Source organism: Cibotium barometz, chromosome 1, assembly GCF_041138505.1.
Source record: "Cibotium barometz isolate CiBa-2024 chromosome 1, ASM4113850v1, whole genome shotgun sequence".
Taxonomy (NCBI): domain Eukaryota; kingdom Viridiplantae; phylum Streptophyta; class Polypodiopsida; order Cyatheales; family Cibotiaceae; genus Cibotium; species Cibotium barometz.
In genome coordinates this window covers 18,624,915-18,650,540 of record NC_141046.1, presented here as the reverse complement: position 1 = coordinate 18,650,540, position 25,626 = coordinate 18,624,915, and the positions used below count along the sequence as shown (strand labels likewise).

At 44.7% G+C, this 25,626-nt stretch overlaps 1 protein-coding gene across 1 annotated transcript in view; it reads right to left on the bottom strand.

Annotated features, from left to right (window-relative positions):
* Positions 1 to 25,626, bottom strand: part of LOC147641683 (uncharacterized) — a 143,422-nt gene that overhangs the window by 61,258 nt on the left and 56,538 nt on the right. Inside the window, exons 3-5 of the mRNA XM_086812171.1 lie at positions 22,487 to 22,530; positions 3,875 to 3,945; positions 684 to 743 (exon numbers count right to left, since the gene is read on the bottom strand). Of these exons, the coding sequence (XP_086668297.1) occupies positions 684 to 743; positions 3,875 to 3,945; positions 22,487 to 22,530 (175 nt within the window). The remainder of the gene's footprint in view (positions 1 to 683; positions 744 to 3,874; positions 3,946 to 22,486; positions 22,531 to 25,626) is intronic.

The following is a 25,626-nucleotide window of genomic DNA, read 5'->3' as shown; positions in this document are numbered from 1 at the left end:
TGTTTCGTACATTCATATGAATACACATATATGCACACACTTTTTTTTAAAGTTAAAATAAATCTTCTATTATGGAAAATATTACAAGGAGTTAAACCCAAGGTGGGATTAACTCAGAAACAACTCAAACTGGCAAGAGAAATCTGCTCCATTCTCGAAGGCTGTCATGGAGTGACTGTCTAAGATGCACTTTGAAAAAGGGATAAGGATCAAAGTCTGACTGATTGAACATGGTAGCATTGCACATTTTCCATAGTGCCCAAAATCTAACCCGAGAAAAGAATGTAGAGTTATCCTGGAATCCCGGATTGCCCACACCAAAAAGCCAAAAGTTCTTGGAGCATCTTCTACGAGGGAAACGAGCAGCCAGATCATCAGCTAGACGTGCCAAGAACTGTCATATATGAACACACACACATACAAACATACATACACATAAATGCATGAGTACACTTGCATGCATGTGTGCTTGTTCGTGCACCCGCCTGTAGAACCTTAGTTTATTTTCCACAAATTCACGAGTTGACCAAATCTGCCTTGCCTAATCTTCCTTATCCTTTCAGAAAGACTACAACTTGCATGAATCATTACAAGAATGATTATTTATTGGATGCACAAAAATGATTGCAGCAAATTCTCTGTGTTTTAGAAAGTCTTTAACAGCCTCTTGTGCAAACACTTGCCTTCCCTGCTTTGCAATGCACAACTATGACATTATTTGGGTCTGCCACAAGCCAATCGTACTGCAAAAAAAAAGACGGTCATTCGCATGATTGCAATCATAGCCTAGAATCTGCTTCTATAACACATTCACGCAGTTATCTTCTTAATCCACTAAGATTTTATTTATTTATTTTTTGCAAAAAAGAGACTACTATTATCTATTAAGTAAGAAAGAACAAACACAAAATCATGGCTAATCCAATAAAATTTGGGCATAGAATCTGAGGGAAAAACCTCTCACAAGATGGAAGGGTGGGATCAAGCCTCAAGGTCTAAGCCTAGCCGTATACATGTGGTGAAAATCTCCACTTTTACATGTCAAATCTCCACATCCATGTATATTTAATCCTAGCCCTCCATGCATGTAAAATATCAACCATTCACAACCTCCACCCTTGTTCTTTTTAAAACCTCTTCCCTCCATGTCACATTAATCCTAGCCCTCTAATCATTTTAATCTTAGCCCTATACTTGTATACACTCTTCACCTTACATGTGGGAAAGACAGTCACAAGGAATGGGCATTTTTAGACTTGGGAATGATGGGGATGGCAGCATCTTCCCATTCCCATTTCCGTCCCATGTCACTCTATAGTCACAGGGAATGGCCATTCTCAATCTTTTCCATCCCCGTTCCCTGTCCCCATTTCGTGTCCCATGTGACTATAGGGAAAGATCCTCACCCATGTCAATAAATGGCGCATTTGGTTCAGACCCAAAACTGAGCAGTACAATCAAAGCATGCCAAGTGTCAGGCTAAAATCTGAGAGGGTTTTTTGGTCAATGTACATATGGTGCGTGTGGTGTGTGAATAAATTTTGCCCTGAATGCCCTGGCAAGTGTACAGGCCGAGTGGTTTGGTTGAAAGCTGGTATATGCACGTGTTACTTCCGGAGAAAATGCTGGTGATCTGGAGTTTTTATGGCAATAATGTGGTGTGCCGGTGGTTGCTAAATGGAGAGCATCGAGATTAGAAATTGATGGGCTTGATGTGAATGATGTTGATGATGAGGATGCGAGCAGCTCTGGTTTTGGAAGGTTCGGCGCGGTGGTATTTTCTGGAAAAGTATAAGGGGAAGGGGCTCTTGTAATAGTAGTGGTGGCCATTACCTTGTGGGTTTAAGGCTTTTTGGAAAATAAAATAAAATATATATAACTATGGCCAATTTAGAAGGCCAAGTGGAGCTTGGGGTGGCGGCCAGCTTTGCTTCGAGAAGGGGTGAGGAGGCCCTACGTAAAAAGGGAGCAGAGGTGTGCAGAAAAAAGACGCCAGACAGGAAGGCGGCCGTTTTTGAGGAGCCGGGTGCAGTGAGAAGTGGGAGTCGCCTTGCGAGTGGGCTGCAACGCCAGAGAGAGCCGACTGGCTGCCGTGTGTCTTGCTGGGGGGCTGCTGCAGCGAGAAGAGGTGAGGCTGGCTACAGGCGAAGAAGAGGCACTGTACAGAGGAGAGTCGTCACCTTTTGCTTGGGGCTGCCCTGAAGAACTGGAGGGACCTTCGCTCAGAACGCAGTGAGAGAGAAAGAGAGAGAGAGAGAGAGAGAGCCATGTGTTCTTTTGTGTGGTGCTGAAACAGCTGGTGGCTGGCAAAAGTCTGGAGGGAGCGCAGCAAAGAAGTGAGGAGAACCGGGGGGGCTCGTAGTATGGTATGTGTAAGGAGGGCCTGGTGTGATAGCAAAAGAGAGAAGGTCACCGTGTGCTGCAGGTTGGAGAGCAGAGGCTGGTTGGCGCAGCCGCAAGCACAAGAAGGGTTGCCGTCTGTGGGTCTGAAAAGAGAAGAGTGGGTGTACGAGCCTTGGCACTTGTGGTCTACAACAGGCTGGCGATAGAGAGGTTAATGAAATGCAGCTGGTAGGCGGGTATCATTACTACAGAGGTGGTGGTCGCCTAGTGTGAGGCCGCTGGACAGTGACAGGCATAGAGAGTGTGAGAGGCTGATTTGGTAGCTATAAAAAGCCAGAGGCAAAGAGAGAGAGAGCCTGATGATTGGAGCAGCAGAGAGGGCTGCTGTGAGGAAGGGTACATGAGATGTGGCTTGGGCTAGATATCTGAGGATGCTGCGGCGGTGAGCAGTGGGTTCGTGGTGAAGAGGTTTTGCAGAGGCTCTGGTGGTTGGTGAAACTGCTGGTCACGACATACAGAGAGTGGGAGCTGCTGAGTGAAGGTTAGCTGGTGTGGGCGCCTTCTGGTGAGAGTAGCTGGTCTTGTGTGGGCGGTGATTGCAGGCAGTGTGTGGATGCTGACCAGAGAGGGAGCCTTGGGTTTTTGTGTGTGTTAAGTGCAGAAGTGGTGCTGATGTGTGGGCTGGAGACAGTGGGGCTCGCCTACGACAATTGGCAGGTTGCAGCTGGAGACAGAGAGTAGCCAGGCTACAGAGAAAGTGAAGAAGGGTTGCTGGTGTGGGCGCCCTCTGGAGGTTACAGGGACTGGGAAACAGAGGCTCGGTTGTCAGACGCAAGGGTGTGATTCCCTTGGCAGTAAATCCTGGCCAGAGTCCTGGTCTTTGGTGTATTTGCTGTGTTTATACAGTGTGTATGGTGTTGTGTGTTTGCTGAATATATCATCTGTCCTTCATGGTTCTGAGCTGTCTTATGGTGTGGGTGGGTGGCGAATGTTGAGAGAGTGTTCCAGCCGGTGGCTGGTGGTGCCCCGTTCGTGGTAGTTTTTCCAAGTTTGGGAGGTGGAAGAGCTATAGAGGCAGGTTCTTTCTTATTTTTTTCACCTCACACCAAGCACAACATGGTATAGTGCAGCTAACTGCTGCCTTTGAACTACGTGAACCAAGTGGTTTTCATCTTTCATCATCCTGCAACTAGGCCACATTAACCTAGTAAAAGGAAGTATAGCTTTATACATATAGGGAAGTTTGGGTTAAAAGCCAGAGAAAAAATAAATGGACGGATTCCCAATAGCTCCCCTTTGACAAGATAACACCACTTCATCAGAAACAAGAAAGAATACTTCGGCACATGGACTGCTAGATATGTAAAATTACTATTTTTCCAAATATACAAGCTGCAAACATTATTATTTAAAATGTAGACCTTAATTTGGTTATAATGGGTTCATTTCATCTAGATCATTAGTGGCATAGGACCAGACAGATGGCATGAGCTGCAGCAGTGAGATGCTCAACTGCTCATAAGGACATTACCGCACGCTCGCAGAAATAGAACATTATTTCTGTAGGAGCAGGATTGTGATCTGAAAATGGTATCCACTCCACTGCAGAAATAAAAGAAAAAACCACATTCAGCATAAAATTACCTTTTTACTCTTCCTCCAAACACTACACAAATAAATTTCAGAAAAAGAATCAAGGAAAGTCATATAAATGTGTACGCATGCACACGCACGCGAGAGAGAGAGAGAGAGAGAGAGAGAGAGAGAGAGAGAGAGAAAGAAAGAAAGATTTTATTAACGTCTTCCAAAAGACCGAACTCGGCCTATGAGACAAATCAGTGTACCTGTGTGGGGTATCCTCTGTCATCCCAACAAAATGAAAAAGTACTGAACTAAAAAGCTGAATCTGGGTGTGCAATAAGTACAATGAGTGGGGAAGGGGATGGAGCTCTACTACTAGGAGAATGCAAAGCTATATGCATGGAGTATACAATCATGATATGCAACCTAGCTAGCTCCATCCTATACCATACTGGAGGTATAAAATGGTATACATCAATGAAGGGGGTGTCCACAGCTCCCTGAAGAACATGCCTGGGTCTGCTCTGAAGCGAGCCAGTCCCTCCGCACCCTCTCTGTGAAACTGAGCTCTGATCTCTGTCATCTCTCTCTGGTATAGGCATGGTGTCCAAAAGCCAGGTGTCCTCTGTCTCCTGCGGGCTCTGAGTGTCTCTGCTCTCTGGAGAGTAATTCGTTGCTGTAAATTGTCTGTCGTCCCCCCTCTCGAGCTGTGTGAGCCTATAATAATGTATCTCTATGACGCTGTATGTCTAGAATGAATCTCCCCAGTATGCGCTGGTCTGCTACCTCAAAGATCTGGCATAGGGAATGTGGCTCTCTGAATAAAATGGGATATCTCTCTGATGGCTGTATATGCTCTACATCTGCATACATAATGCTCCTCACTCTCCACCTCCTCTCTGCACAATCTGCATACCCTCTCCTCTCGGGGGATCCATGCTGCTTTGCCAGTCTCGATCTCCAATCGATGTGATGAGACTCTAAGCTGACCAATAGCTACTCGGGAGCCGTGTGGTAAAAAGCCCTCCATGTATCTAGGCCTCTCTATAAATCCATCATCAGTGGTGCTCATGAAGTGATCTCTGTAGTACAGCATCTTCGGTGGAAGAGGCTATGTAGGCGATATCCATGTCTCTCATGTATAGAGCTGCCATAGGTCCTGTCTCAATACTCTTTCCTCTCACTATGAGAGAGACGGATATGTGGTGCATGCTTGTCATACTGGAATGGTGGTAGATGATCCATGTCTAGGCCATGCTGTGAGAACCAATGTGTGACCTGTGCATACCATGATCCTCAGGCTCTTGCCTCAGCCAGCTATCTAGATGCCTCAAAAGCTCTGTATGACAATCTGTCCTGTGGCATCTCTCTGAATCTGTCTAGCAGGCATATAGTCTGGAATATGGCCTCTACCATCATAGGAGGTGCAGGAAACTCTGCTTGGATAATGTCATGAGGTACTGACGGTTTGCTGCGTATCATGCGTGCCATCATGAGGACCTGTGGTCTCTCTATCTGTGTCACCAATGGGTAGCAAGGCCTGGCGCCCATACCGCTGCTCCATACATCAGTGCCGGTGTGACTAATGTGTCAAATAGCCACCCCTTCGTCCGGGGCTCCTGAAAATGCACTTGGTGGCACTGTCTCTCTAGCATAGCCAATGCTGCATATCCCCGTGTCAATCTAGCTCTGGCTGCTGAACCCAGGGTGAAGCACGTGGCTGCTGTAGAGATGGTAACCCCTAGGTACACGTATGATGTCACCACCTCCACCTGGCGTCCTGCGATTTTGAATGTCACTTGACTCCTGCCCTGTCTCGATGTATGAAAGACCATAACCTTGGTTCTCCCAAGGTTCACAGTAAGACCCCTTTGTGTGCAGAAATCATCAAGTGCATGTAGATGCTGTTGTAGACCTCCTGGAGACTCAGACACTAATACAATATCATCAGCATAAAGCATAATATGTACTGAGGTACCTGCCAGATCAACTCCATCTCCGCCTCCCTGTGTAATGAAGTCAGCCACCTCATCGATGTATAACCCAAATAGTGTGGGGGAAAGTGGGCATCCTTGCTTCACACCAATGGTGCTAGCAATAGTCTCGGACATACCTCCTGGGCATCTGACTAGCCCAAAAACCTACTCATATAATGCATAGATGCCCCATGTCATATCTCCTGGAATGCCAAGAGACTACAGGCATTGAAAGAGCCTCTATCGTGGTACTGTGTCAAATGCCTTGCAGAAATCCACAAAGCAGCAATAGAGCTTTCTCTTCCTCACTCTGGCCTGATCAATCATACATCTCAAAGTGAATACATGGTCAGTGGTAGAGAAAGCTCTCCTGAAGCCTGCCTGCCCTGATGAGCGTAAACCTGCTCGCTCAGCATATAAGCTAAGCTCTTGCTCCAACACTGCACCATAGAGTTTCAACACGTGGGCAACCATAACTGTCCTGTAGTTGCTTGGATCAAGCATATCCCTTGTTTTGTGGATCGGCACAATGGTGTGCATCGTCCACCCCGCAGGTAAACCCTCTGCTAGTGCCCTATTAAACAGGTGTGCAATAAAAGGAGCCAAAGAATCTACTGCATATATGAGATGCTCACCCTGTAGGCCCATATGGTCGGCGGCCCGTCCATGCTGTAGGCGACGGATAGCTTCCTTTACCATCGAGTGGGTAAAGAAGCTAGCTGTGGTAGGTTGAGGCTCCTGTGGCTGAGGTATAGGTGGCTGCTGTGAGGGTATCCATAGGTGCCAGGGGATCCATGAGTAGGAGCCCATCCTCTACTCTGCCAGTGTATATGTCTGCCATGTCATGTGTGAAGTAGATGGTAGTGTGTGGCGTCGGTATGTGGGGGGCTGGTGATACTGGTGATCCGGCTAGTGAAAATGCCATGTATGATCTGCCCCAATAGGACGAGGTGGGATGGAGAATGAGGTGACAAGCTGTGATGCCTCCAAAGACCCCATAATGTAGTCTACCACCGTGCCTCTGGTCCGTGTATGACCCCCATGTGGGAAGCATGTCAGCCCTCCTGATCCCGGCCACTGTAGCATCCCGTTATAAATAGCGAGACGATGCCTAGCTCCCAACTCTAGTAAGTGGTCCCCATAATGTCCTCTGTTTGGTCCAGTGTCCTCTAATGCCCGACTAGCCCCTATCTCCTCTGGATCCACAGGGTGGAGGATCTACATGTCATCATAGTTATACACCTCACACTGTCTGCTCTGTGTGTGGGCATTGAAGTCACCCGTAAGAAATACTTCCCCTAGTGTAGAATAAATAATGCATAATCTCCTCTGACAAACAAGTGTATGGCGAGGCTCCTATCACCTCCTCCTCTGGCATGTCCTCTGTAATGACATAGGAGGATCCTGATGGAGGAAAGTAACATAAGGCTATGTATATAACCCTGTCCTGTGAGTGACAGCTATAAGCTGATCCACATGTATCTGGCCTCTGGATCCTGTGCTACCACTCTCAGTCTCCCCTGTGACAGCTATAAGCTGATCCACATGTATCTGGCCTCTGGATCCTGTGCTACCACTCTCAGTCTCCCCTGTAGCTCCCGTCTGAATAGAACTGCTACTCCCCCCCGACCCTCTCGAGGTTGGCATCTTCCTGTATGCTGACTCCCACTAGAATCCCTCTACTCGAGGTAGCCCTCTCTCTGGGCTCTGATGTGTCTCTGTCACAAGTATGATGTCTCTCCCCACCATAACATGCTCCAGTCGTCCAGGCTGCACCCATAGTGAACCATTACAGTTCCATACTGCCATGTGTATCTCTGTCAGAGAGAGAGAGAGTTATATTCATGTTTGTGGAAGACCCCAAAGGTCTCTGAGACCAGAAGTAATACAATGGTACCATGGATATACTGAACCATGGAGGAACTGAAAAGGAAAAAACCAATGTGTGTATACATCCAGATAGTAGATGATTATCCTATGATTCCTCCTCAGCCAGTACCAATATCAGCGCAGAAAGAGGGTCAGCAGGCCTCTGTGATGAGAGCATGTTATGTCAGTGGAGAACCTCCCGGATCCATCTCTGTGTGGTGGAGGGTCCTGATGCTCTGGGTCGGGGGCGTTTGGCTCCTAGAATGGATCGAGCTCAAGGGTCTATGAGACCAAAGTAATACAATGAACCTTGAGAGCATTGAGTCATGGAAAAAAACTGAAAAAAGGAAACTAGCTAACAATGTTGTGGGAAGCCAGATGGCTGATACAAAATGTGTGACCGTATGGAATGAATCTCAGGTAATGATGCCATCATCCTCAACACGGATCAGAGCTCTTCATGCCGACAGAGAATATCCTGGTCCCCGGATGGGTAAAAGGTTTGGGTGCTCAGGGGGTTGGGGCCATCTAGCCCTCAGAATGGATCTGGCTCTCTTTCTAGTGACCCCCTACAAAATGTGTCACCATATGCCATGAATATCAGCTAATGATGCCATCGTCCATCAACACGGATCGGATAGCTGTAGTGATATCTCTTGCCTGGGATGGGAGCACTTCATGCCAACAGAGAATATCCCGGATGGGTAAAAAGGTCGGGGTGCTCGGGGTCGGGGGCGTCTAGCCCTTAGAATGGATCTGGCTCTCTTTCTAGTGACCCCCTGAGTGCGAGGGGCCCAAACGGTCACATACCTGTGTGGCAGCCTCTGAAGTGAACAGATGTGCAATCTGTAATGGAGGTCTGAGCAGTGTCTTGCTGGCTCTATCTCTGGAAGTGCTGCCTCAGCATGACCTCTCTGTGATGGTGAAGCTCTTGTATTTACATGCCTAAACATCTCTGGTCCTCATACTGCATGACATGTGAGAGGGGACAGAATCCATCCCAAAAGAGAGAAATCTTCCTCGGATCTCATGGTAGGGTGGGCAACTGAAAAAATAGTGCTCCTTGTCCTCCGATGCATGCTGTACATATATGTGCATCTCATGAGACGCCCTCAGCTCTGCTAGAATCAACCCTAAGGTGATGAGAAGATACTCTCAATTGGCCAATCGCTATCTACATAGCATGTGACGTGCATCTGTAAGTACCCTCGGCCCCTCAATGAACCCATGTCTCAAAAACGTCTCTCCATAAAACTCAAGTTTTGTGGTGAGTGCTGGTGGGGACACCCATGACTAACTTGTGTTGAGCCCTAGGCATCCAACTGAAGGAGATGGTTGATCTTTTGCCATGAGAGATTCAAAAGCGGAGGACCCACGCTTTACTCGATGGGAGGAGAAAGAAAGAAAGAAAGTAATATTAACATCTTCAAAAAGGCCAAAATGACCTACGAGACCAAAATGTTACATCATGTTGGAATTAGGGTTGCAGGAATGCACACACAACTTCAAGAAGATGAGGAAGCTTGAGCACAACACAGTAGTGTATTATGAGTGCCAAAAATGAAAGATTACAAGCCCTAGAAGATAATGGGCGTATATACAATGCACGGGGGAAAAAACCTCCTAGTGAGGGAAAAAGTGCCCCGGCGGTCCTAAGTGTGTTCACACACATCACTACTATAATATGATAACAAATCCCCCCTGGAGTGATGCGGTGAACAAGAGCTAGCACTCATGTATAGGGAAGTGTCTAGCTATGTGGACAAATCCACAAAAGGGAGTAAGCCCAAAGCTTTGCGAAAAGCTTCGAACTTCTCACGAGGCAGAGCCTTTGTGAAAAGGTCTGCAAGGTTATCCTGTGTTGGCACATAAGCCAAACTGATCTCTCCTGCAGAGAGTCTCTCCCTGACATAATGGTAGTGCACCTCAATGTGCTTCGTACGAGCATGGAACACTGGGTTCCGCGCAACTGCCAATGCGCTCTGACTGTCAGTGAAGATGGTGGTGGCAGATGGCTGCCCAACACCCAAATCAGCCATAAGGCGTCTGAGCCACACACACTCAACCGTAGCTGTGAAAGCTGCCCTGTACTCAGCTTCACAACTAGAAGTGGCCACAGTAGGCTGCTTCTTGCTCAACCATGATATGCATGAGCTTCCAAGCATGAAGCAAAAACCACTCGTGGACACGCGTGTGTCATAACAACCAGCCCAGTCAGAATCTGAAAAAGCATGTAAATCTGGCGGCAATGATCCCCCCTTGGGATAAAACAACCCAAGATGCCGAGTACCACTCAAATAGCGAAAGATACGCTTCACTGCCTGCCAATGCTTAATGCCTGGGCTATGCATAAATCTGCTCACCTGTGAGACTGCAAACTGAATGTCTGGCCTCGTAATGCATACATAAATGAGGCAACCAACAGCTGTCTGATAGAGTGTGACATCAAAGTGATCTCCAGCATCATGAAGACTCAACTTCAAACCTGTCTCCATTGGAGTAGCAATAGGCTTGCAGTCTTCAAGGCCAAATCTCCGCAACAATGTTTCAATATACTTTGTCTGACACAAAGCAATACCTCCATCACACTGCTTAAATTGTATCCCCAAATAATGATGCAAATGCCCCAAATCTGACATCTCAAAAGAGGCATTCAAATCAGCCTTAAAATCAGCAATATGACTCTCATTTGGTCCTGTGAGCAGCATGTCATCGACATAGAGAGCAATGATTAGATGTACACCATCCACACGTTTAGCATACAAAGTGCTTTCTGTTGGACTATTCTGAAACCCATGTGCAGTCAAATATGCATGTATTTTTTCATACCAAGCTCGTGGAGCTTGCTTTAAACCATATAAAGCCTTTTTTAACCTGCACACTTTGTTTTCCTGCCCTCTTTGAACAAAACCACGAGGCTGCGATACATACACCTCCTCATGCAAATCTCCATTTAAGAACGCAGTCTTTATGTCCAGCTGATGTACATTCCAACCATTATGAGCTGCTAATGCACAGATGCTACGAACAGTGGTCATACGACATGTGGGAGCAAAAGTCTCATCAAAATCAATGCCCTTCTCTTGAGCATAACCTTTTGCAACAAGCCTAGCCTTATGGCGATCCACTGTGCCATCAGGCTTACGCTTCAATTTGTATACCCACTTAGTGCCAATGGCCTTCTTGCCAGGAGGCAAGTCACATAAAGACCATGTACCATTCTTCATAATAGCATCGTATTCTGCTTGCATAGCAGCCATCCAATTTTCTGAACTTTGTGCCTCATCAAATGAAACAGGCTCACTTTCATCGCACATACTAGAAACAGCCAATGCATAACAATCTGACGCATAAGAGGCACCATGAGAGCCAGAACGAGTGCGACTAGACAAAGGGGCATCCAACTTGCTGTCACGCAAAGTCTGCACCAGCCATCTAGGCATATTCCTAGAGCCCTCAATCTCTTGTCTCTCATCCTCAAGTGCATCATGCACATCTGCATCAGATATAGGCTGATCTGTGCCATCATTTAAAACCTGCATAGGCTGAAAAACTGCCTCATGAGGTATTGCACTTGACTGTGCACCACTGAAAAGAGGCAACAATGTATCATAGACATCACGTGAGCTGATATCTGTCTCCTTAGTACATGAAACCAAGGGCTGAACTGCATCTTCCGCAAATACAACATCACGGCTAACCAAAATGCGCTTTGTCTGTGGATGATACAAACGATAGCCTTTGCTCTCAGCACTATATCCAACAAAAATACATTTGACAGCTTTGTCATCCAATTTTCTGCGATGTTGCACAGGCACTAATGCATATGCCAGGCAACCAAAAACACGTAAATGGCCAACAGATGGCTTGCGGCCATGCCAAGCCTCATATGGAGTGACAACCTGTAATGCTTTGGTGGGACACCTGTTTAGTACATAAGTGGCACACATGACAGCCTCAAGCCAAAAACCATGTGGTAGACTTTGACTCTTAACCATACATCTTGCCATTTCCATGAGAGACCTGTTTTTTCTCTCAGCCACACCATTTTGCTGTGGTGTATACGGCACTGTACATTGGTGTTTTATCCCACGCTCAGCCAGAAATGCATTAAATTCTGAAGACATATACTCCCCCCCTCGATCTGAACGGAGGGTGCCCATCTTACTTTCTGACACATTTTCAGCCATAACCAAAAACTGTTTGAAGCACAAAAACACTTCGGACTTTGCCTTCAAAGGATATACCCATGCATGCCTGGTAAAATCATCAATGAAAGTCACGAAGTAAAGGTAGTTTCCAAATGATGGAGTTTGCATGGGACCACAAACATCACTGTGAACAAGCTGCAATCTGCGTTCAGCTCTCACTGATCCATCTTTGGGAAAGGAAGCACGCTGCATTTTACCCAATATGCAGCCCTCACAAACATGCTTGACAGGTGCCTCAAGCTTAGGCAAAGAAGACACCATTTCAGATTTCTGCAGGCGCAGCAAACTTGCAAAATTCAGATGACCAAAACGTGCATGCCACAGTTTTGCATTTGAAATAGCCTGCGTATCCATAATAGCACATGCTGAATCCTCTACACATTTGCCATCCATATTGAGCTTATACAGCCCTCGACATAGTGAACCTGATGCTACAATGATGTCACCACAAGAGAGATCATGAACAGTACATCTGTCATCCACAAATTTTACAACCAAACCTGTTTTGGCAAATGCGGAGACTGACAGCAGATTCTTTTTGATCCCTGGCACATACAATGCATCAAAAAGTGTAAAGGTGTTGCCATTTGCAACATTCAGCACAATCTGTCCAACTCCTTCAACGGGATAAGAGGAGTTATTGGCACAAGTGACAGTATTCCCTGTGGGAGCAGACTCAAGGAAAGTGAATAAACTGCGCTGCGAGGTGATATGCTTAGTGGCACCACTGTCAAAGTACCATACATCTGAATCCACTGCAGACATACATGTGTCATGCAAAGATGGGTCATAACTGCACTGCGCATTGAATGCCCATTCTGTATCTAGCACAACATTAGCAAATTCATTGTTAGAAGGAGAGGCATCTGCAACAGCCATACCAGCCTCTTTCTTCTTAGCCTCTTTCGCAGCCAGCTTAGGACACGCTTTGATGACATGATCATTTCCCTTACAGTACTTGCAAAATGTCTTCTGTTTGTCACCCTTCTTCTCATCTTTGTCTTCCTTCTTTGGTTGCGCAGCATTTGCAGATTTCTGCTTACTAGAAGAAAAGCCAGCTTTACCTTTCCCGCTTCTCTGACTAGCAACGAAAGCTTGATCTGCGACACGCATAATATTCCTGTTTTGCCTTGACTGGTCTTCTTGCAGCAAAACAGAAACTAACTCCTCAAATGATAAGGCATTGGGATTGCCTTTCATCATCAAGCGAAGAGTGGAAGCAAAACCCTGATAAGAATCTGGTAGACCATTCAAAACAGTCTGCACAAGTGAACTGTCTGACAGGATTTCATCTGCAGAAATGAGCTGCTCTTTGAAATCCTTGATCTTTGTCAAAAAGCTATCCATAGAATCACCTTCGTTCATATGCTCACTCTCCAACTGTTTTCGGAGGTAAGCAACACGAGCCTCATTTCTTGCCTGATACAATGTGGCAAGTACATCCCAAGCATCCTTAGAAGTCCTGCAGGAGCGAATATGTGGGATAATGGTACGTTTGACAGACAGCGCAATCAAGGCATGAGCCTGTGCATCTCTACCATCCCAACGAATCTGCTCTGCTGAAAGTGGTGGTTCTCGAACAGCTGCTACAGCACTTGTGCCTGCACCATCATCAACAGTACCTGTTTCTGATGTGTTTGCAGCATTCCCAGCCACAATAGGACGTGCATCAATACCCTGCACAATGTTCCATAACCCCTTTGCTACCAATACATGTCGCATCATATATGCCCACAATGGATAGTTGGTGCCATCCAACTTATCCTCAGCAGCCAACATGCGGAATACATCATTGTTGTCAGCCATGGCCAATGACTGTACTACTAGATGTAAATGCTGTCTGTAAGAGGTAAACCTGTATAAAATCGACCTGTGCTATGTAGCACAGCCCAAAACAGACGAATGGGCACCTGTCCTGCAGATTTTAATCTTGACAGAAAATCTGCACAGTAGGACGATTTTGCCTGCGCAGTACTTGGAATGCAAAAACGGAGGGCGAAATGACCTCAGATCAAAATTCTGAAATGACCGAGCCCTACGGGCTCGCCCACGGCATATACTAACCTGCAGTCGCTCGTGAAACCTCGTCGCAATCGGAGGAGATGAAGCGGCAGGTGCCGGTGATGCTGCCCGGGAGGAGGAAGCCTGCTCTGATACCAATTGTTGGAATTAGGATTGCAGGAATGCACACACAACTTCAAGAAGATGAGGAAGCTTGAGCACAACACAGTAGTGTATTATGAGTGCCAAAAATGAAAGATTACAAGCCCTAGAAGATAATGGGCGTATATACAATGCACGGGGAAAAAAACCTCCTAGTGAGGGAAAAAGTGCCCCGGCGGTCCTAAGTGTGTTCACACACATCACTACTATAATATGATAACACATCATTGGTCCAACTGAATGAGACGGTTGATCTTTTGCCATGAGAGATTCAAAAGCGGAGGACCCACACTTTACTCGATGGGAGGAGAGAAAGAGAGAAAGAAAGAAAGTTATATTATTGTCTTCAAAAGGACAAAATGACATATGAGACCAAAATGTTACATCATGTCCATGGAATATATCATCATGGTACTGAAAATTCTAGTAACATCTACAAAAGACTAAAGGGTCTATGAGACCATAAGTGTAGAGAGAAAGAGAGAAAGAAAGAAAGAAAGTTATATTAAACATCTCCTAAAGACCAAATGGGTCTACGAGACCAAAGAGCTACAATGCTATCCATGGTATGTCTCATCATGGAAAAGAAAAACAAAACAAGTACAAATAACATAGCTCTCTGAAAGTAGAGGCTGATAAAATGATCATCATGGGGAAGTACATGGGGTATAAGCACAGGTACAAGAGGAGTACATGAAAATATGAAGCATGTGAGCACATCGGGTACACCTCTCTCAAGTATGTTGGGGTTATTGACTATGGCCGAGAGGTCCCTTTTTGTCACGATACGTGGGAAGAAGAGAGAGAAAAGAAAGTTATATTAACGTCTTTAAAAGATCGAAAGGGTCTATGAGACCAAAATGATATATACACTGTCCATGAAATCTCATCATGGATGAAATAAGGAAAAGCGACAGTAAACTAAAACTGAAAACTGAAAACTAAGATCTCAGACTCTGAGATTATACAAGATTAAAAATCCAAATCCTACTATGCCAAGTATAGGGTACAATAAGTGATGGGATATGGGAGAGCTGAATAAAAATAGTCAATCAACCTTGTATGCTCGGCAAGGGCCTATCCTGGATGTCCATCATGAGAGAGAGAAATTAACGTCTTCAAAAGACTATTCATAAATCTACTCAATACTAAGACCCCATACTAAATGTCAAGCCTGGTATTACATAAGAAGATAAGACATCCAACAGCTTCTTGATACAGGCCAACATCAAAAGGGTCACCTGCATCTTCAAGACTAAGTCATAAACCAGGTTCCATAGGTGTAGCAATAGGTTTGCGATCTCTAAGATTGAATCTCTTCAACAATGCCTCTATGTATAGTGTCTGCAACATAACAATGCCATTATTGCGCTGCCGAAACTGAATGCCCAAATAATAGTGTAATGGGCCAAGATCTGACATTTTAAAAGACCTCTGTAAATCAGCTATAAAAGTCGAAATATGATCATTATCAAGACCTGTGAGCAACTTGTTATCAACGTATAGCACGATGACCAAAAATTTACCTTTAGTTCTCTTAATGTAGAGGGTACTATCAATAGAACTGTTGCAAAAACCTTGTGCAACCAAGTATGCATGCATCTTCTATTACCATGCTCTGGGAGCTTGCCATACAAAGCTTTTTTTAATATGCATACTTTTGATTCCTTACCTTTTTGAACAAAACCACGAGGCTGAGATACATAGACCTCCTCATGCCAATGTCCATTCAAAAAAGTAGTTTTGATGTCCAATTGACATACATTCCACCTTTATGTGCTGCTAATGCAATGATACTCCACATGCTAGTCATACGACATGTGGGTGCATCTCACCATAGTCAATGTCTTTTTCTTAAGCATAACTCTTTACAAACAAGCCTTGCTTTGTATCACTCAACACTACCGTCAGCTTTACGTTTACGTTTAAGCTTGTAAACCCATTTCGTGCCAATGGCCTTCTTGCCATGAGGCAAATCAAACAACTCCCAAGTATCATTTTTGAGTAAAGCATCATATTCAAATTGCATAGTACTCATCCATTGTTATGATTCCTCTGCTTCATCAAAGGAGATTAGAGTCCTTTTCATTGCATAAACTAGCGATAAGAGCATGACCTGTGTCAACATAAGATGTGTGATGAGAACTTGCACGTGTTCTACTAGGCAAAGGAGTAGCCAATTTGTTGTCACGTAGTGTTTGCACCAGTCATTTTGGCATACTTTTTGAATCCTTAATTTCTCTTCTTTCCTCATCAACTGCATCATTCACGTCAATAGGCTAATCTTTGGGCTGAAAGATATGCTGATTTTTAACCTGTGTGGGTTGATTTTCAGCATTCCTTGGAGTAGCCAAATGCTCTACATCAACGTGTCTTGCATGCAAAAATACATTTTGCTGTTTTTTACACGAAAGCAAGGGCTGAATTGCATCTTCCACAAATACAACCATGAGGTGATTCCTAACTCTTGACCATACAACATGCCTTCTCCACGAGAGACCTTTTTTTGCATTAGTTACACCATTTTGCTGAGGTGTATAGGGCATAGTACATTGGTGTTTTATCCTATGATCAGCCATGTATGCATGAAACTTCTTCGACATATACTCCCCTCCTCGATCACTATGCAGGATACCAATCTTACATATAGAAACATTTTCAACCATAGCAACAAAGTGCTTAAAGTACGTAAAAACCCTTGATTTCTACTTCAATGGATATACCTAGGTATATCTAGAATAAACAAATGTGATAAAATAGAGGTAGCCCCTAATAGATAGTGTCCTCATAGGACCACATACATCATTGTGTAATTTTTGGACAACTCTAGAGCCCTCACAAACATGTTTGATAGGGGCTTCAAGATGTGGTAGCTGAGACACCATGTCATGCTTATGCAAACAAAGTAAACTGCCAAAGTTTAAGTGACCAAAGCGTGCATGCCATAGCTTAGCATCACCCATTGCCTTTGTGGAAGAAACTGTATATACATCATGCTTTTGTCTTTCATATGCATCTAGCCTGTAAAGGCCATGAGACAAAGTATGAGAAGTAACAATTGCACTGCCATCGCTGCGATCATGAACAATATATCTGTCGTCCACAAACTGAACCTCTAAGCCAGCCTTAGTAATGGCACAGACAGATAACAAGTTCTTCTTGATCTCTGGTATATATAATACATCTAAGAGCGTGATTATTCCACCATTTGCAGTATTGAGAACAATTTTACCAACTCCTTTTACATGAGTTGTTTGCATATGTAACAGTGTTTCCTTGTGGAGCAAATTCAAGTGATGAGAACAAACTGCCATGAGAAGTAATGTGCTTACTAGCACCATTGTCAAAATACAAGACATCTAGATTTGTAACAACCATGCATACATCCTTATGCGAAGAGTCAAAACTACATTGCACAATGAAAGCCCAATCATCACGTGCAGAGTTTGTAGATTCGTTGTTTTTTGCATTAGGTGTTGATGCATCAGCTACTATGACCATACCTAAGTCTTTCTTTTTCTCCTTCTCCAGCCACTTCCTGCACTCATTAATGAAGTGATCAGGTTTCTTGTAATAGTTGCATTTTCCCTTTTTCTTTGGCTTGTCGCCTTCCTTGTCTGCATGCTTGCTCGATAACTCTGATTTTGACTTGTAACTACCCTGAGGAAAGGATTTACCTTTGCCTCTTTGTTGACTAGTAGCAAAAGCTTGATCTCCTGTATGCATGACAGATCTGTTTTGCCTGGATTGCTCTTCTTGCAAAAGCATATAAACCAACTCTTCAAACTTAAGGAATTTGGATTGCCTTTCATCTCATGAGTCTAATGGTAGAAGAAAAACTTTGATACAAGTCTGGCAACGCATTCAAGATCGTAGGCACCAATGAACTGTTAGGATATACTTCATCAACTCTGGCCAACCGCTCCTTAAAATCCATGATTTTTGAAAGAAAACTATCCATGGAGTCTGTCTCATTCATATACTCTGACTCTAATTGCTTGCGTAGATAAGCAACACATGCTTCATTACATACCTGGTACAATGATGCACGTGCATCCCAAGCATGTTTAGCAATCCTGCATGACCGAATGTGAGGAATGATACTCCTCTTGACTAACAAAGCAAGCAACGCATGTGCTTGTGCATCTCTATCATTCCACTTTGTTTGTTCCTGCATAGGAGGTATGCTATCCTGTGGTAACATAGAATGTTAAAAAGAGTCCGTGTCTATAGATGTGCCTTCTACACCTTGTTCATTAGAGAAACCAGGACGTTTAATCAATACCAACCACAACATTCCATAGCTCTTTGAATACCAATACATGCTGCATTATATAGGACCATAACGGGTAGTTGGTCCTGTCAAGCTTATCCTTAGCGGATAGCATCCAAAATATATCACTATCTGCCTTTTTTGATAATACTCAAGCAAGTAATCACACAACCTGCAAAGTGATCCTTTGATGCAACCAAGGTGGCTACTAATAAGGCCACTGACAATGGAGACCTGCAAGGTGTATGAAAGAAATGCAGAATAAAGTGAGTAGAAATTTTACTCGTAAGATGTAGAGATCGATGTCGCTTAAGTGTAGCTTGTACACAAGATCCGGTGTGGTGAGTGTCTAGTGATGCTTTCACGTGTACACCCGTCTCTAGTAGATCTAACAATACTACTCTAGAATCTAATGAAGAATAGTGGAAATCTGGTCCCCAAAGATGTCTGCAAAAAACTGAAAAATTGTGCGAACGGCCCCCAAAAACGTAGCGAATATTGAGTATATTCAGTCCTCCATGCATGTTGGGAGTGCGTACAAGTTCCTTTTTCAGCAATCTGACGGCCTTTCTATCTGTTTTTGTCTGCCATGAACATTCGAAAGCTTTGGACATGAAACTGTCAATATCCTTATTTGACCAAGGCACAAGAGGCAAGTGGAACTGAACATAGGACATGATGATGGATTGAACAATACGCAGTCGTACACGCAATGGCCATGTCGATAGTTTCCAATACTCGATCTTGTGATTCCGCTTATCCATAATCCATCGCCTTTCTTTCTTGAGAGACTTTCCATCCGATAGGATATCCAAGATGCCGTACTATCTGGTCTGGAGGCAATATGAATCCTCGCTAAAGAATGGAATACCAGTCACATTCTTTAAGAGGCAATAGCTTCAACTTAAATTAATGTTCGATCCAATAGCTAATCCATATACCTTCAACGCATCCATGATTGCATTGACATCATGTTGTGTGTTCATGTGAAAGAAGAAGGAATCATCTGCATACGCTGGACTAACACATTGACTAGCTCCTTTAATGTCAATACTGTGTAGCCTTCGTTCTACAATCAAATTGTCCATGTACAAGAGAAATGCGTGAGTAGCTATCGCATAAAGCAAGGCACTCAGTGTACATCCCTGTCTCATGGATCATCCAAGCTTCCATGGAGCAAAGAGTTCACTATACATTGGGTTGTCCCTTCCTCATAGAGCCAGTATATGATATTCCTCATTTTTGGACCAAAACCCATTTTGTCCACATCACTTGAGCTATGAATTGCCATTGAACTTTATCAAACGCCTCTATTTGCATTATGAGTACATCTTGATTTGTGTATTTAGCATGTTCAATGCCTATTATGTAGCCATTTGCAATGCTATACATGATTTGTCGCCTTGGCACAAAACCATATTGAGTAGGGTGCAGTCCATCATGAAGGACATCTTTCAATCTGTTGACCTCGAGGTTGGGTGGTTTAACTCTGGAATTCTTCTTGCACTTCTGGGATGACCTCAAACATGCGTTGCTTTTCATGACTAATGATGCTTGGCGTACTTGGGAAATGCTCAAATCATGGAAAGAAGGGCTTGTGAAACTTCTCCCAAAAAAGAGCCTATGTGAGACCTTCGTTGATTGGCGGCCAATAACCCTAATGCCTGTCGTATACAAATTGGTCACCAAAATTTTAGTCAACAGGGCAAAAGGGGTACTTTATGCAAGCTTACACGAGGAGCAATATGGTTTTGTCCCGCGCAGACATATAACGGATAACATTGCAAATGCCTATATTGGGGTTGAATATGCAAAGTATACAAAACAAGATGTGCTTATTTTGCAAGTGGACATAGAGAAGGCCTTTGACACAGTGTAATGGGATTTTATTGCAGAAACCATGCGCAAGATGGGGTTCGGAACTAAGATGTCTAATCTTGTGTTTTGGTTGTATCAAGGCAGTGAGGCATATGTATTCTTCATAGCGAACTCTCTGACTCGTGGTCTTTAGGTAAGTCGTGCATCAAGGATGCCCTTTGAGTGCCTTATTATATGCCATAGCAACTCATCCTCTGCTTCTATACATGATCAACTTACTTAGCAACGTGCACTTCGTGGTCTTCAATTGCCATCTGGCAAGCATTTTGTGGCACAGGCTTATGGAGATGATTCCTTCTTCATGCCAGGAGATGATCCTGGTGATCTCCACATTGTAATGGATGCCTTGGATATGTTTGGTATAGTTGGACTACGAATTAATTTCCGTAAATCCAAGCTTATCCCTCTCAAGCCACAAGCTTGGCACACTCTTGTGGAAAGGGGTTCTTGTTCCCTCCAATCAGCTAGTTAGACATTTGGGTTACCCACTTGCATGGCACATATCGTTCAAACTCTAGGCTGATTGGGTTCTGCAAAGAATAAATGCTAAATTGCAGTACTGGAAGCTGGCCACATGGCCTATACATGTTAGACTCCGTGTTGTGCAGTCCATTCTCATTGCATACATACAATTCTTCTTGCTTCTACTTGCTTGGCCAAAGAAGCACTTGGATGAGTACATGTCTGCTATACTAGAGATACTTTGGAAAACTACGCACAATACTAAAGGCCTCAGATTGCTGCAAAAGGACGAGCTATGTACACCAAGAAATCATGGGGGCATCAACATTCTCAACCTTTGTACTCATGTTATTGTGAGGGAAGCCACTTTGCTCGCTTATTTTGCGGCTCAAAAACAGCCATGTGTGCCACTTTGCAATCCGCCACATTTGGTGCATGGAACACAGATTACTGGGAGGTGGTTTTCGGGCACTTTAGAGGAAAAATTTCTCACACACACACACACACACACACACACATATATATAGATAGATAGAGAAAGAAAGAAAGAAAGATATATTAAGCGTCTACTAAAGACCCAATGGGCCTATGAGACCAAAGTGGTACAATAATGTCCATGGCATATCTCATCATGGAATGGAAAATAAAACAGAATGAAAACATAAATATAGCTATCTCACTGGGGTGATACAAAACTGTCCACGGAAACTCGTCATGGAACACTAAGAACATAAAAACATGGGAGCAACATCAGCTCCAAGTAGATGGTATACCACTCTCCAAAATGTCAAGCATGGGGTCGACGAGTATGGCCGAGAGAGAGAGAGAGAGAGAGAGAGAGAGAGAGAGAGAAAGAAAGAAAGAAAGAAAGATATATTAACGTCTGCAAAAGGCCAAAATTGGCCTATGAGACAAACAAGTAGTACAATGATGTTCCTCCAGTCATCAAGAGGAAAATGCAGAGTGAGAATAAAATGTACAAGTATGACAACACGACCATAGGGGACTCAATAGTGGTGTACAAACGAGAGGGTGTGGATGGAGTACTAGGGCTACTAATGCATCTCTATATGCTGAAGGGGTGATACAAGTATGATATGTTATCTACTCCTAACTCCATCCAGTCATAGTCTGGGTACAATATGTCATACATCCGATCTAAGGATGCCGTAAATGTCTGGAACATGCGTCCTGGATCAGAGCGAAAATGTGCCAGCTGCTCCTGGACCTCCTGCTGGTGTCGAAACCGGATGGCCGCAATCTCTCTGTGGTGTAGCCGTGGTGTCTGGTAGCCGGCTAGTCTGGGTCGTCGCCTAGCTCGAATCTCCTCCGCTCGCTGAGATGTCACTCCCAATGTGTGTGGCTGGGCTACTGGTGCCAATCTCTGGAAGAAGTCAGTCAATTGGGACTGTCTTCCTCCGCTATGATGTGCGGGTGTCTGAAGTAAGATCTCCCTGTGTCTCTGTAGTGCTAGTAGTAGTCTGCCTAGCTGTCTCTGGTCCGATCTCTCCCAGATCTGTCTAAGTGATGCACGGTGCGTGTGGCTTGTGTGCATGTGTCTGTGTAGATAAAGGTAAGGCAAACAATCAAGTAATAAAGATCAACATAACTTCAGACTTACCGATCGCACAAAAATATGATGTGTGATGTTTTGTCATCATGTTACAATAGATTGTGTATCATATGCTCAATATGCTTATACATTCAGATCAAGAAGTCTTTGAGCGTACCATTGCCACCGAGTTTAGCTGGATCATAAGTTCTTTCTGCGCATCTGCACCAAATAAGAAAGTCAAACCCTGATATATAAGAATCCAACATTAATAAAAAACAAAGCTATTTGTTTGACTCCCAAGTTAACCCTCTCTCGCCCTCGTCTCCTCTATTTTTCCATTGCAGATCCTTTTCACCAAAGCTTTTAGATATCAAATTTGAATAGCCAAAAAAGAATTTAACTCCCTTTGATAAAGGAAGACACTATGTATTGTGGTCGAGAGCTAGAGCCCAACACCCCCCCCCCCGCGTTCGTACACCTGTCCTCGCCATTGCTTCAGCGCCCCTCATCCCTTATGTGCAAGTCCCTCCTTTGCCTCCTGCCGTCACCGTCACTCCCGTGCCCGCCCACCACCCCACCCCCACCCCCCCCCCTTCCCGGCATCCGGCCCCGGTACACTGTTTGCAGCCCCCGCTCCTTCCCCGCTGCCTCTCCTCCTTCACCGCCTCTCCCACCTTCCCCGCTACCTCTCCCGCCTTCCCGTAACTTGGTTGAACGCACTGCTAATCAATACACTTAAATACACCAAGATTTAATGAACAACATGCTCAATACAAGAAGTAATTTGCTGAATTGACAAGAGACGCACAATGAGCCGGAACGGCCAGCCCCTCCCTCAAATAAAGTATATCGATCTTGGGAGAATCAAGTATAGAGTGTCATGGGCATTTTTGACCAGATTTACATACCAATGTATATGAATACAGTATTGCAAGCAATGTGGTTGTCGGTGTAGACTTGCAACTCACCCTACCCTCTCAAGTGCCCATGTTCCCTACCATTTTCTCTCTATTGTTCCACCAACACATGGTAACAACAATATGCAAGAGAGCGCGTAGGACAAGAGAACACTACACAGGGTATGTGATCTTGTAATCCGGTTCCTCCCTCCTGCTACTTGCTTCCATATTTAAGCATAAAAGCTTACCAATTGCAAGTAGAGTCAATGATAGCGGAAGTCTTCACGATGAAAGTGCTTGGAGTGTTGAAATCTTCGTTTTGTCGTAATCCTTCGTGATGACAAAAGTCTTCAAGAGGATGAAGTGAACCCTAGGAAAGCTTCCCCTATGGTTCAACTTGAGAAAGAAAGGTTGAAATTAGGGTTTTCAGCAAAAAGACCAAAAATAACAGCAAAAATGAGAGCTGTTTTGCTGAATTTCAGTCATTGGGAGTGTGTAGGAGAGTGTATAGCACCTAGAAACACTCTTGGAAGCTTGGAAAACACCCTAGCAAGCTTGGATATGGTTGGGAAGGAGAAAGTGCAGAAAATACAACCAAAGAGGCCTCATGAAGGAGGCGCCTACTTCTAGAGAGAGAGGGAAGAGTGAGGTGGTGAGTTGTCCACTCTAGGTGTCAGGTAAGTGCTTTGTGGTGCAAGCTAGAATGGACACATGGCTGGTTACTTCCTTTGTACAAAGGGGATAAGGTCTGGGTGGTGGGCATTGGGTTTTGTCTACCTCGGGACATCAGTGTGTGTGAATACCAAGCTGGTCATAATTTATAAGTGAGTTTTGGTCGCCCAAAACTTAATAAAGTGTGTACACACTCACTTATAAATTAGTGCTAATTCCTAAGGCTAGGTTTATGACCAATACTTACCACCTGTCACATGCCACATAACCATGTCAACAGATAGTTTCACACGCACGGTTTACGGGAGGACGTTCCCTAACCCGAAACTACACATTGGTCAAGCAAGCATGAAAACAGCATGCAATTTCAATTGCAAGCAAGCACATAAAGATGTTATGAAATGCAACATTGGTATGGACAATCCCTATTCATGAGACAATACCAAAATAGATGTGCTCCAGGCAAGTACACGAGGTACCAGACCCAATGGAACACCAATCCACCAGGCATTTCAAAGCATGTATACAGAGGTACAAGTTCCAACAGAAAGCCAATTCCATAGTATCACATGAGTGGCATCAATCCCCAGTATATACAACTGCCATGGACACCAGTCCAATGTATATACATGATGAGAAAGCACGGGTGGACCAATTGGGTGGCCAAATGGTGACACTTCTCCACCTTCACCGCCTCCTCTACTGCCTTCCCTCCTTCAACGCCTCCCTCCTTGTTGCCTCCGCCTTCCCCTATGGCGCACCGCCTGAGCTCGCCACCTCTCCTTTAGCTGCCATGGCCTCCGTACCCCCTTGTGGTGCCCCCCCTTTGCCGTCTGTCTGGCCTGCCCCTGCGCCTCTTCCTTATTCTTCCGAGCGCCACCTAACTTGCCTTCTCATCTCTCTCTCTCTCTCTCTTTCTCTTCCACCCATCATACCCAGACCACAAGCTAGTGCAGAAGCTCGGCCGAGAGGTGTGACACTGGACAAAGCCAGTGAGTTATGCAAAGCTTGACGCCCAAGACCCCATGGCCCTCGTCCACAGCCACACCACCACACAGGAGGATTCGGCCTTTCATGCCTCGTAGCACAAGGCGGGAACCCTCAACTCCTCTGTAGAATCACCAGCAGCTGTCACATCAGTGAGCGGCCACACCCTTCTCCATGCTGGCTCTCTACGCCCACACATGCTCTCATACACCTTCACCTCCCGTTTTTTCTCTCTCCCGAAGTCTCTGTCCAAGCGGCCACCGCCCTCCCTTCTTTCGCCAACCTTCATGAAGGTTGCGTTGGCGGACAAGCTGGCAGCCAAAAGAAGCGGCCAGCTGGCTTTCCTTTATCTGCCCACTTGGTGGTATTTTTATTACATATATATATATGTGTATATAAAAAATGTGATTCCCATACCACACTGCAATGCCTATCAAGGCCTTCATCAAAATCTTTTGAACACCGGAATCCACACCAATACCACTTCTCAACACCATGGCTATTATGCCCAAACCTTCTGCAATATGGAGATACACGGCCATTCCAAACCTGAAAGACCCTCCAAACTCAAGCACAAGAGCAATTTATATTCTGCTGGCGTCCCTTGTAGATTTCAACATTTACAGTCTAAAGTGGGCTCTCTCCACATAACTAGCATTTCTACCATGAGCTCATCAAAACTCTATCATTGACACCCTCACGCTCTTCCACCTCTTACTTGCACACATCCAAGACACCCTCTTGACAAATGGAAAGC